The 14548-nt window shown below is 33.5% G+C and overlaps 1 protein-coding gene across 1 annotated transcript; it reads right to left on the reverse strand.

Annotated features, from left to right (window-relative positions):
* Window positions 1-6466: 6466 nt before the first annotated feature.
* Window positions 6467-7951, reverse strand: LOC134275741 (uncharacterized). The gene has a single exon (XM_062758020.1). The coding sequence runs from the start codon at window positions 7949-7951 to the stop codon at window positions 6467-6469; it is 1485 nt and encodes a 494-aa protein (XP_062614004.1).
* Between the last annotated feature and the right edge of the window lie 6597 nt (window positions 7952-14548).

The following is a 14548-nucleotide window of genomic DNA, read 5'->3' on the forward strand; positions in this document are numbered from 1 at the left end:
TAAGGTTAAATTTTTTTTATAAGTAGAACATTTCCAAGGTAAGATCAAAAGGTAAACGTTTTTAGTATCCAATGAAAGGTCATGCCAAAAAAATACATATGTGAAGTACGAGAGTACTAATATCTACCATTTAAAAGTTATGGCGCGCCAAAGTAAAAAATTGGCATTTTTGTATAAAATGGGATAAACTCCAAGGTAAAGGTCAAAAGGTCAAATTTTGGCCAAAGTAAGGTCCTGTCACAAGGAATACACATATTAAATATGAAAGTCATAGCTCCAATAAATGAAAATTTATGGTCAAGGTTAAAGTTTTTTGCGGACAAACAGACCGCCAGATAAAGACAGACATACCAACGGACACGATAAAACTATATACCCCCGAATCTTGATTAAAGGGACATAAAAAGAAGTGGTCTTCAATTAACTTTTCATATCATGATACAGAATAAAGAAGGCATTACAAAAATGAAAATATTTGTTCTGATTTTCATATTAAATTCTCTGAAAAATATACTCAGAACTGGGTAGACGGGTGGAATAAAACAAGAATTAAGAAATGTAATGAATACTGTGTGCTAAATCAAAAGATTATGTCTACATGTATAGTTTTTGCATTAGAAAGTGTATTTGACACTAGCCCATAGCTTTACAGAGCATATTTTTAAGTGTTATACCCACTCCACCCCCTTACTTATTTAGGAGGAAGTCGGTTATCAACAAAAGCAACAACAAAAAAACTACCCTACCTTTATTTTTCTATAAGGAGGGACTAAAAATAAGCTTAAAATAATCTACTATTCTACTAATTTTCAACTGTTTCTTCGCCACAATACTTTCCAGTATACCCCCACCAACATTTAAAGTATGCTTTAATCATGGCGAAGTAAATTATGATATGATAATACTTTGTGAAAGGGTTAACTTCGTTTCAATATTTTATCTAGAGCTTCTTTCACTATTATTGAAAGGTATAGAGTTTTATTTATATTTTTGCTTTTCGTTTATTTTTTTTATTTTGTTTTAACGTACAGTACCACCAGACCCAACCTGACACCAAAGCAGTCCCAGAAAGCAGTCCCCGGTACTGCTTTGGGACCGCTGTGGGACTGCTGTGGGACTGCTCTGGGACCGCTGTGGGACTGCTCTGGGACCGCTTTGGGACTGCTCTGGGGCTGCTATGAAAAGCAGTCCCAGCAGTCCCAGCTGCCCCTGGGACTGCTTTCTGGGACTGCTTTGTTCACTCATGTGTGAAAAAGGTTCTGAGTGACATGATAGCTCCGCCCCCTTGTGTATTCTGAATTTGCAGGCTCCCTGTTGTTTTGTTTACTTGCATCGAGAGGAGTTTAAATGTTTAATAAGCAAGGATTTCTTACATTCTTTTAATAAGTAGAGATTATCATATTTAAATTTGATATTTTCAGGGACTGTATATTTACACAAATTAATGTGTATTTAGAATAAATTTAAAAAAATAAAGTTGATAAAAAAGGGAATTCAGAGAAAATTTTTATCCCTAAAAATAAACTACAAGTTTATGAAAAAAAAATGGCTTCATGTGGGCCTTTTTAATTTTTTAATGTTAAATTATAATATTATCAAAATTTACATTGGTATTTTTAGAAATAATCATTACAGATAGATATAAGATTTTTTTTATTAAAAATGCTACATATTTTATAAGGACACTTAAAAAAAGAGTATTCCATGTAGCCCTCAAATAAACCCAACAATTTATTAAATGACCATGAAATAAAATTATGCTACTATTCTCCCGTAACATAAACTATGTGAATAATCATTGGGGAATTAATGAATTCCCGGGTCTTTTAATTAATAAACATGTTATTAAAAGATACATGTATATTTATTTTTTTAAAAATGAAAATAGGGGGAATTTGATTTATTCTTTTTTTGTTTTGCTAGTTTTTACCTGGCCAATTAATGTTTATAAGATGGTATCAACACCCATTTTTTCAATCGCCTTTGGGCAAAAAAATAATACATGTTATTTGGGTATTTGTATCAGTTTTACCATCATTGTACATGCTGGTAAACAATGTAATTTCACTTTATTTAATGCGAAAAAAAAATGTGATAAATAAAATGTGTATAAATTTCTTTCGGGATTAATTAATTTTGAACATAATCTGAAGCTTCCATTCTAGTGATTTACAGATGTACAATCTAACATTTACAAATTAAATTATAATTTTAAATTATAATTAAATTGACATGTAGTAAAAATAATCATGACTGAAAAATAATACTTGGCAAAATTAACAAAGATTTTTTTAAAAGCCCCAATACTTAAGAAAACTCTAACTTTAGAGTGTCCCGATAGTCTAAATTGGCCATATAATGATAAGATCTGTTAAAGCTTCTTTGGTGGGAAAAAATTTAATTTTAATTTTCTGTATAAAAAATAACATGAGAACCAGTATAAACACAGAAGAATTATTAATATATCCAAGAATTGTATTAAAAAATTCATGTTCAGTGTAATTCACATATGTACATATGTGTGAAAACCTTCTTCCTAAAATAAATATTATTAATAATTATTTTAATTTTTATGTGCGTACATGTTCTGTTCATAAAAGACCTTGTGTACATCTAAGGATTCCTGGCACACTACCCAGAATCAATTTCTACTGCCTTTTATAGTTCCATTGTTTATTGGAAATTTAATTCTGAGTTAGCTCCGCCCATTATTTAAAAAACCCCTCCCACTGGAACTGCTTTCTGGGACTGCTGGGACTGCTCTCTGGGACCGCTGGGGCTGCTGGGCCCTTGGGACTGTGTGGGACTGCTCTGGGACCGCTGTGGGACTGCTCTGGGACCGCTGTGGGTTTTTCCGTCCCCAAAGCAGTCCCCCGGGGCTCTCTGGGACTGCTTTGTGTCAGGTTGGGTCTGGTCGGTACTGTAATGTTCTTTTTTGGGGGGATAAAAATTTTCCCCCTCTTTCATTGTCAAATAGGATTTGCCAAACTTATACAAACTAAAAGTTGATTGATTGATTGTATATTGTTTAACGTCCCTCTCGGGAAATTTTTTACTCATATGGGCGCCACCACTTGCTGGTGGAGGGCTACAAATTTTGTCCTATGCTCGGCACTCAGGGCCTTTGAGCAGTGAGGGATCTTTTTCGTGCCAGCACCTACTGCGACACGGGGCCTCTGTTTATACGGTTCTCACAAAGGGGCCGGTCCTCAGTGGGATTCGAACACGCGACGTAAGGATTGACTCCTTACTTTGCGACTCTAAGCAGAATCTCTAACCACTGGCCACGCGGGCAACCTAAAAGTTGAAATGAAGGAAAAATTAATTTTAAATTTCTTATTAAAGAATATTTAAACCTTAATGTTGCATGGTTTTATTTCTAAAAACAAGTGGAATTATAATCATTCTTTAAGCAAACATTAAAAGGGGGAATATTAAAAAGAAATTTTTATCTACTTGGCAATTAAAGAATCTTTTTTTCAAACATAATTTTACCATTGAAAGACTACGTGAATCTCTTATTTCATACGACTTTTTGTATTTTTTTTTTTTGGTTACAGTAAATGTAAAAATTAGTTTCGCTGTAAAAAAAGATATCAAAGTTGTATATTGTGAAAAAACTATTAACAACTTTATTTCTTAATAAATTAAAGTTTATTCATACATTTAAAATTATGGATCAAATCTATTCGAACATATGCAGGAATTACTGAAGGGAGAACAATTATAAAATACAGCATATTTTACCTTTCACCTGCTATAAATTTTGTATCACTTTAAACGGGGTTTTTTTTCAATGGGGGTTAATTTTTTATAGGTCTAACATTAAAAAAATGCCCCCCCCAGGACTCTTTTTCTACAAAAAATGATTTTTTTTTTCTACGGGTGGGGATCATTTTTTTGTCGTTGAAAAATGCCCCCCGGTATTATTCGATGGGGGTCATTATTCGTCTTTACCCCTTCCACTCACATCACAGCACGTTTCTTTTGGTGGATGGGTGGGTTTGTCAAAATCTGGACAGATTTAACAAAAAAAGACATTGCCAGTTTCATATGTGACATGAAATTTTCTTTTTCATAGATTTTAGCCTGGAAAATACCGGTAGTGTTCAACTATAGAAATGTAAGCCAAGAAATTGATATTATTTCTGAATTTCATTGAAGATACAATTACAGTCATATTATTTTAATATACACACTGTGTTATTTCTATAACGTTTCCCTCTAACACCTGGGTTTATATGTAAACCAAAAAATTTACATTGAATAGCATATTAACATATGTGAATTTCCTTGAAGATAGTAAAAATAGCTGCATAATTTAATAAACACATGATGTCATTTATATACAATTTTGCTCATATTATTGAGTTTATATATATAACATTCCTTTGTAGGTAGCCCACAGGGATAGTATTTTTAACCTTCAGCCCTGATGGTTCTGTTTTAGCCATTGCATCATCCTACATGTACGAGAACGACGAACCAGTGTAACCAATAGAGGATGTGATCTATATTAGAAATGTCAGCGACCAGGAAACCAAGCCAAAGTCATGATGTCAAGGTCATGAAACCAAGGTCATGTTATATAAAGTGTTCAGTTGGAGAGATCATAGGAATATTACATTAACACTTAATAATGACTCAGTGACTTTATAATATTACCAGGACAATAGCTTAAATTTTATATATATATATATATATATATATATATATATATATATATATATATATATATATATATATATATATACAGTGGACCTTCAGATATCCGGACGCCAGATATCCGGACGCTTCACCATCTGGACGATTTTTCTCGGGAACGGATTTTTTTAACGTAATTTTGACTCATTTATCCGGAATTCCGCGTTCCGTATCCGGACGGCTCTTTTTTACTACAAAATGTATTTTTACGTTATAATTTGATTCATGTATCCGGACGGTAAATTTTAATTAATTTGTACTTCCACTCTTGTCAACATTCACGCCTGAACTGAGTGATAATTGTTATCAAAACACTGGGCGGATTGATTGTTTTTACAAGACGATCACCTGTGACCTGTTATGAATGACTTACGATGATAAGTCCACAGATTAAACATGCTAAGTGGATATATCATAATATACGAGAGATAGATACACAAATGAAAATAAACAATTAACTGTGTTGAAAACAGAAAACAATTTTCTATTCAGTTATTTGTTATCTGCGAGATATTTATAATTTTAGTACAGAGCTGGTTTTAAATATTTTTCTATTTATAGACGGGACGACATAGTTTCATAATCTCGTTGTCTACACATGTGCAAATTGTGTAATTTTCATCTGTAGATTGGTGGGCAGTTATCGTCAAAAAATAAAAAAACAAAACCTAACACATTCAATCAAATTGAATAATTTTAGACAATCAATGATTTCGCTTGGGAAGATTACTGCGTGAATTTTTAGTATGTCAGATTTAGCGTGGATGAGTAACTATTCAAATTAAAATTAGACTCGAACTCGATATTGACGGCTCGCTTGGGTGTAATCAAAGCTGCAAAAGAGAGAATTTGCTTGGCTATGTTCATCAATTTGTAGGAAGTAGAAAGTAAAAATAAGCTTGGTAATTAAAAATCTGCCCATATAAGCAGCGTTAACTTATATCCAATGTTTGTCATTCTGCTCTCCAGCTACAACCTTGTCTACACCGCCGGCAAAGAGAGCGCGAGTCGGCATTTCCGCCAGCTTAAAGAAAAAAATCTGCCAACGCAAAGTAGATCTTCCACGTTCTTCATTGCAAGATTTAAGGCAGTTTGTTATTGACGAGGAGAAAATTACCATTTTAAAATAATAAATTATTATTTCTATACGATAGTATTTATCTTTCTTTATATATATAAGAGTTACAATACAAATACAGTATACCTGGAAGAGAAATCAATAGAATTCAGATATCCGGACGCTTCACTTATCCGGACAATTTGCTTGGGAACCAAAGCGTCCGGATAAATCAGGCTCCACTGTATATATATATATATATATATATATATATATATATATATATATATATCAATGTGTATTCGTACATTAATCAGGGGGAAAGTAGTTTTCTTTCGAAAAATGAAGCATTGTAAAGGATACTTCTACCTCTCTTTTTAAATGGATGACTTCATTCGGTAACGAATGAAATTTTATAAGATTAACCCAAACGTTATACTCTAACAATTAATTTTACCACTTCAATGTGCATCATTTAAACTGTTTTCACTGTGATTCAATATACTTAAGGGAATATAGTGACACTTTTTTTAACATTTATGACAAAATAGGAAAACGTATTTAAAATTAAAATGTTATGTAGACCAAAATGAAGATTTTGATAACAAGTACCGATAATATGTTTCTGTGTGTGTATAGTTTGATGATTTATGTAAGACATAATTTCAGATAACTGTTCGAAATCAAGTCAACTGGTATCTTTTTTTACATTCCAAATTGAAACACTTTGATAAGTCCTTCCCAGTACCCCACCCACAGTGTAGATTTGTATAAAGACAGTGAGCATGGACGGTTCTCGTCATTGTCTGTCAGTAAGAACTTCAAAAACTTCCCGTTAGGACTCAGTAGATGGATTTGTTTGTTGTAAACGTCAGTAACAAGGATGTTACAGAGGGAGTCACAAACTACATCAAATGGAAAAAAGTTTTCTGTCAGGTTCTGTCCACGGTAGATAAATTTTTTATGACCAGAGAAAGACATAGTCACTAATTCACCTGTAGTTTTACTTGTAAAGTTCACAACACAGATATCACAGTTTCTGTTCTGTTCGACTCTGTATGGCATCGTAAACAGTCTGGTCTGACAGTCCTCCTGGTACTCATACTCATGAATGACATCACCTGTCACTGTGATGTGTCTAAGCAGACGCTTGCTGTTTGATTGTAATTCGTATCGATCGGATATTGTGTCTATTAAGGTGACCAGTAGTCCACCGTCCACTGACTGACAGATTCCTAATGGTCTCAATGAATCCATACTGATGACTTTAGAGACAGATCCCGATGGTGTCAAATAGTTGATGGAATCATTATTAAAATCAATCAAATAAATATCACTATTATCAGTCACACATATGTCGTTAGGGATAATATTAAATCTATTTTCTTCAATGCCTTGCTGATTGACTTTTCCTAAGTATTTTGAAATCAGTTCATGTAAGTAACATTGGTTTTCACTAACTGTCGCCATCGAAAATATCACTTTTTCTCCATATCGAAATGATTTAATTAGAGCTACACCAAAGTCATCCAAGTCCAATGTATTTCCAACCAAAGAATCAAGAAAGTCGTCATTAATTTTCCCTCTAGTGAACCTCACTGAATGCTCACAATTTGTCATTTGAACCTCTATTTCAGACAATAGTTTTGTCAGTTCTCTGTGGTTGTCAATCAAGCTGTAATCCGACATGGTGCCGTTGTTCTCCTCCAAATAATCAACTGTGTCAACAATTCCTCTCTTCTTCTTCTCTAACCGATTCTTCTCACATTTTACTTGTTCATTCTTTTTAATCAAGTTGTCTTTCATTATGTTTTCAAGGCGCTGTTTAATTTCTGTAAGCCTGTCCATTATCTCATCATAATGCTTCTGTAGCGTTTTCATCTCAGAATCACACAGTTGTTTATTTTCTGTGATCCGTTGTGACAACTTCTCTAGCTTTTCGTCAACCTTATGTAGATCTTCTTTCTTAATCTTTTTCAGAAATGTAAGCAAACCTCTTCTCCTAAGGGTGGCAGCTGTGGATATAGTTTTCCAGTCATGATTTCTATGATCTGTTTTGGCGCATGTTTCACAAATAAATTCATCACAGTCCTCACACATCATATCAATAAGTAATTCGTGGGTTTTACACATTTCTACATGTTCCTGTGGTGAGCCTAATGGATATTTTTTTGGTGTATTGGCAGCCATGTTTTTCAGGTTTAGCCTTTACCTGAATGATCTTGTTTTAGCATGAATGTTAGATAATCATATAGGTCGCATGGAATGTGAAGTTGGACTTTAAATTTATTCGACACCTAGATGTGCAATGAAATGTTAAAGGTGCATACACACAGATTTGAAATTATTATTTATTCAAATTTTCTGTCTAATATCACGACTTATATACAAGTATTGCAATAGCATTTCACAAGAAAATATAATAAAAATCTTATTTTATCTCCAAATTATTGAAACTTCGAATTTCTGGTCGGGTTTGATTGACACGTCCATGCACTTTTAGAAACTATATTTTTATTCTTAATACTTAAGAAAAGTGGCAATTTTATTGTATATTAATGAAAAATATTAAAACTTACTTAATAATCTAGAAAATTCAGAGTAAAAATTTTCGAAAGGAGAAAGCGCTCACGGTATAAACATACTATTGTCATGCAGCCCAGCTCAGTGGTGTGTGCAGACTACAACAATTGAACACACCCGGTGAATCGTAAGCATTAACAATAACAGAGCTCGTGCCCTGTTTACAAAAACATTTTATGTTTCACGGGTGTATCAAATTTGTTAAACTCTGTACATAACACTGAGCACGGACTGAGGATAATAGTGGAGGGGTTTTACTTTCGAACATTTCTGATGAAATCGAGGATAAATACGGTTGAATCTCACATTAATGGTGAGACATGAATATCACTGTTACAACAGAATTTAACCCCACCTCCCTCCCCCACTTGTTTAATGCATTTCACACGTAAATGAAAAACATGGGGATAACGAACAGTATTTAAGATAAAAAAAAACCATAAAATAATACAAAATAGGAGCAGGGCAAACACCGGGACCGAACTCCAAAACATCAGAGGTGGGATCAGATGCCATGGAGGAGAGAGCATTCCCTGCTGCCCTGTCACACCCGCCGTTTGCTCCTTGTCATGATCGAGAAGTAACGGAAATAACGGACCGATGAAAACGGACTGAATCTCGTATCTTGTCATGACAACGGAAATGAATTGAAATAAATCCAAATTTTCAGTTTAAATTTGTTCTAATCTTTTCTGAAAAGACTTAAACTTGTTTTGATACTGCCCGTACCAATTGGCATGTATATTACAGTATATTCTGTTTACACAAAATAGTAATTTCAATAGGAAAATTTACAAAATCCTCGTGTTATTTCAAAAATGTTTAAGGTCAGACGAGACGTTCCTCAAAATCTGTTTTGTAATATCTTCGTAATACATGAAAAATATTCAAAGTTTTAATAACATTCTGATTTCTAAACCAGTTTCTAGACGTTTTTAAAAAATCCAAACACTTAAACATTTTGGAATTGGAAAATTATTTTTCTTCCCAAAAGGATTATATAAGAAAAACTAAAATTCCTGGTATGGTACCTCAATTTTTTGTGAGTAAACATGTTTAAAGAGCATTAATGCTTCAATGAAAAACTCTTAGAAAAATTTATCTATTATTAAGGAACGTCTCGTCTGTCATTAATATCGCCAAAGCAAACTCTTCTTTTATTACTTCACTTCAATTTTAAGGCTGAAATTCATACAACACCAAAAAGGGTGTCAGACCTGTTTCCCATTGCACTTATAGACATTGATATGAATCATTTAAGTTGAAAATGAAAAATTACTCATGGACTGTCATCTCAAGTAATGACACCGGACGGATTTTATCATAACAACGAGTCATTTTCAGTGTCTAACTTTACAGGTTTTTAACAACGGTACTGTCTATGAACTTAACGTGTTCCTGGCCGTGCCCACGCATGGGATCAAACTCACAACCCGAGATTGTTAGTCCGACATGCTACCGATTTAGCCTCTGGCTCCTGCACCATAGATGTATAAAATCCTAACTACTATTTAGGCATAGTGCATGCAAAACACAACATTATTTAATATAAATATTGATATGTTTAAAGCTATATATATGGCTTATCTGAGCTAAATATAACAAGAGGCCCACGTGCCTTATACGTCAACTGAGTATCATGTAACAACTTTCACACAATTGAATTTGGTTCGCTTTAAACTAGAGGCCATGAAATTTACAATTTTGAAAGAGTCACCATTGTTAATCATAATTATCACTTAGTTACTTAATATCCAGAGGTAGATCAGAGTAACGAAGAGAAAATGCACTTCCACTTTATAACCAGTTGTGCATCCCACCATACAGGAAACACTTGCTTTCTATGTTCAAGTTAAAATTTTCAGCGATTTTGAACTTAGATATCCCACCTTTTTATAGGTTAAATTGACTTAAAACTGTGTCTGATATTTTATCCGAGTTGGAAATAAATTGGTTATCATTTTAAATCTTGGATATCTATGAAAGAAAAGAAAAAGAAATACTATTTTAATTCTAGCTAGTCTTAACTTACCAAGAATACGCCATATATGACTTTAAATGCCAGAAGATCTTGTTATCTATACAGTCATGATAGTTGCGATAATAATGGTTTGGATGCTCTAAAAGTTTGGGAAAATAGAGAATGTATTTCAAAATTTGAAAGAAAGTTACATAAAAAACAAATGTTGGGTTATATGTATTAATTTGTAATAGATGCATTATTATTGAAGACAACTACTATTTTTCTTTCCATCCATATAGATCTAGAAATAATTTATGAAACAGATTGAGCGCAGGGTAGGAAATTAAGGGTAGGAAGTTGAAATTAAAGCGTGACAATTAATTTCCATGACCGAGGAAATATTGTCCTCGAATACAAAACAAAATAAATGATTCGGGGTGATTGTTATTTGCAGGTTAAATTTGGTAGCAACTTTCGGATATTTCTCGCATGCAAATAAAAGTTGGTTACAGTTTTCCATCTTTTCCACGAAAAGTAGAATAAATGAAAGTCTTTTTTAAATTCATTGTTTTTCATATTTTTTCAATATCCGATATTCAACTGGCCTATCTACTTTTAGTAACTATGGCTTCACTGTTCATTGAAATCAAAAACCGATACACAGAATTATGTAGTCTAATTCGTAACTTGTGTGCCAAGTTATATTGAAATCAGATCAAAACTGCATAATGTAAAGGAGTAGCATTTTGAAAAATTGTTTACAGATGGACAGATAGACAGTTTAGATGCACAAGCGTTATTGGACACCTTTCTTTGCATAATCTCTTCTGGCCTCTGATCAGTAAAGCTTACAATGTTTTCCAGACGTAGATATATGCTGTGGGACTGTACTAAACTTAGTCTGCTTAATGTGAGTTGTCAGACATTTACAACTACTGAAATAAAATAATAAACATATTTTTTAATAAGAGTGTGACACAAATAGTATAAACCATGAAGTTCTTAAATCAGGATTGTTAAAACACAGAAAATGGACAGATTACACAAGTAATGGCAGTATTTGTCCAGGTGACATCACTGAAGTTACTGTGCCATTATAAATTTAAACATAGGTAATCAGAGATTTCAGAGCTCACCTCAACGAATGTTGTCTTTAAGTAAGGCAAAGTCACACAATTAACCAACAAAAAGTGTCTTCCAAAAATGAAAATATTTTAAACAATTTTGATCTCATACTTTGAACAGACCTACATAAAAAATTTAAACTAGTTCTTCTTCATGAAAATGTAATTAAAATCCAGAATCTGAAGCAAATTTGAGAGTTTTCATCTCTTGATGCAACGTTTGTGCAAGTTTGGTTTATACAATGTTATGTAAGCCTTATAGTTTTTTGGTATTAGACTTGCATTCATAACTTTTACCTGGTCTATTATCTGAAAAATGCATGTGAATTCAGCATCCAAGCAAGTCCATTAGTTTCCCTAAGATTTTCTCCATGCAAGTTTGCTCATTATAGGGCTCATAGTTAATTGGAAATGAAACATGCATCAAAAACTAACATTTTTACTCATCCACAAAAAAATAGGTCAGATTCAGCATCTGAAGCAAGCCTGGTAGTATGCATCCTTATATGTATTATCCATGCAAGTTTGGTCATTAAAGAATCATAGATACTTGGAAATGAACATGCATTAACTTTAACCTATTCACTCAACGGGAAAATGTGGTCAATTCAGCATCCGAAGCAAGCCTGGTAGTATGCATCCTTGATGTATCATCCATGCAAGTTTGGTCAACATAGGTCTTATAGTTACTTGGAAATGAAACCTGCAACAAAAAATTTAATCTGTTTACTCAACTGGAAAAATAGGTCAGATTCAGCATCCGAAACAAGCCCGATAGTATGCATCCTTAGATGTATCATCCATGCAAGTTTGGTCAACATAGGTCTTATAGTTACTTGGAAATGAGACCTGCACCAAAAACTTTAACCTGTTCACTCAACCGGAAAAGTAGGTCAGATACAGCATCCGAAGCAAGCCCAATAGTATGCATCCTTAGATGTATCATCCATGCAAGTTTGGTCAACATAGGTCTTATAGTTACTTGGAAATGTAACCTGCACCAAAAACTTTAACCTGTTCACTCAACCGGAAAATGTAGGTCAGATTCAGCATCCGAAGCAAGCCCGATAGTATGCATCCTTAGATGCATCATCCATGCAAGTTTGGTAAACATAGGGCTTATAGTTCCTTGGAAATGACACCTACACCAAAAACTGCACCAAAAATTTTAACCTGCTCCAAAAACATTAACCTGGTCACTCCTTTGCTGAAATTGCAGCATCTGAAACTTTGAATGGTGCAATGAAACACACTTGAACCATCCTCCATGCATGTCTAATCCATATAGGACATAGAAGTAGTTAAAAAGAAAACTGCTCCAAAAAACTTAACCTGGGACGCCAAGCCGACACCCACACCGACGCCGACGGTATTACATAAGCTCCCCCAAATTCGTTGAGGTGAGCTAAAAAATTTCACAAGAAATGGCAGTCAGTTATCCTGGTATCAATGTCACTGTGTATTTTTAGTAAAGTGTACATGTAATATTCCCGTGATCTCTCCCTCTGAACACATTATACAGCCTTGACCTTGGCCCTATGACCTTGGCTTCACGACCTTGACATCATGACTTTGGCTTGGTTTCCTGGTCGCTGACATTTCTAATATAGATCACATCCTCCGTTGGTTCCACTGGTTCGTCGTTCTGACATGTACGACGACGCAATGGCTAAAACAGAACCATCAGGACTGAAGGCTAAGGATGCTATCCCCGTAGGGTACCTATAAAGGAATGTTATACTTATACGCAATATAAGAGCAAAACATTATATAAATGACATCATATGTTAATAAAATTATGCAGCTATTATTAGCAACTTCAATGAAATTCACATATCTTAATATGCTTTTCAATATCATTTTTTGTTTTACATAAATCTCAGGTGTGAGGGAAAAGTTATAGAAAAACAGTGTGTAAATTAAATAATGCAGCTGTAATTAATGTCTTTAATGAAATTCAGAAAAAAGTATTAATTTCTTGGTTAACATTTCCATATTCAAGTACATGTACTATTTTCAGAAAAAATTGTCATAAAAACATTTCTTATCACCTGTGAAACTGGCACAGCCTTTTTTTGTTAAATCCCCCCCAATTTACAAATCCATCCGATCCACCAAAGCAAACGTGTTTGATGTGAGTGGAAGGCGATAGCGTTAACTGGGTAAATTTTCTCAACACCGTTCTCTTTAATTCGGTAATTTAAATGCGTATTTCCTCTTCTACTTTGGGCTGGGGTCTAAATATCCACAGCAACTCGTCCTGAAATAAAATATATAACACTATTCAAAGATCAGTGTTGAACAAACATGAGTATCCTAGTTTTTATCATAATAATTTCTGAGCATTATTATCTCTATGCTAGATGTAAAATATACCGCAGCACAGTTAAGGTTACAAATGGAAATATCGCCAATTTTTTAAGATAAAAATTGTATACTTTATTAGGACGGGCAATTCTTTTTAGGACTTCAATGATATAAAAGAAATGTAATGTGGTTTAAATCTACATGTTGGGGAATTTAAATTTTTTATTTAGACTATTTGTCTGATGTCGACGTCACATGAGTTTAGCAATTATACTTGCATTTAGAGGTCATTATAAATTTCAATATTGCAAGGGCATAACCAATTATAAATTTTAGTTTAATCTATAATCCTTTTCAACACTATATGTAGTTTGTGAAAAGTGCTGCGAACCTATATATATTCCCTTTTTTAGTTGCTAAAACTTAATTTGTTGGACGGCAGGTTAAATATTTTGCTGGTCAACTACATCAAATATAGCTATAATTAATTTATTTGCATATTTCAAGAGGTTCGCAGCACTTTTCAAATATCTTTAAAGCTTCTTAAGTTTATGCGTAAAATCTTGACAATATACATTGAGGGTGTGCCTTTGAAATAAATTGATTTATTAGGCCCCTTCCATTACTTTTTCAATGAATCTGCATACAAACACACGACAGTATCGCTTGTCTGGAGAATGTACGTACAGTTTATAAATAAAATATTAAAATAGACATCGCATCCAAGTTAACGGCTTTTTATTTTAAATGCAAATAATATTTTATTTGAAAAAAAGGCATTTTTCATTGTACAAAATGTGACTTGATTAG

This window comes from Saccostrea cucullata, unplaced genomic scaffold, assembly GCF_032062105.1.
Source record: "Saccostrea cucullata isolate Sc308-1 unplaced genomic scaffold, CSIRO_AGI_Scuc_v1 ctg14979, whole genome shotgun sequence".
Taxonomy (NCBI): Eukaryota; Metazoa; Mollusca; class Bivalvia; order Ostreida; family Ostreidae; genus Saccostrea; species Saccostrea cuccullata.

What these genes read in the sequence shown, in the direction of transcription:
- LOC134275741 (XM_062758020.1), bottom strand. Translation starts at nt 7,951, where the DNA reads ATGGCTGCCAATACACCAAAAAAATATCCATTAGGCTCACCACAGGAA.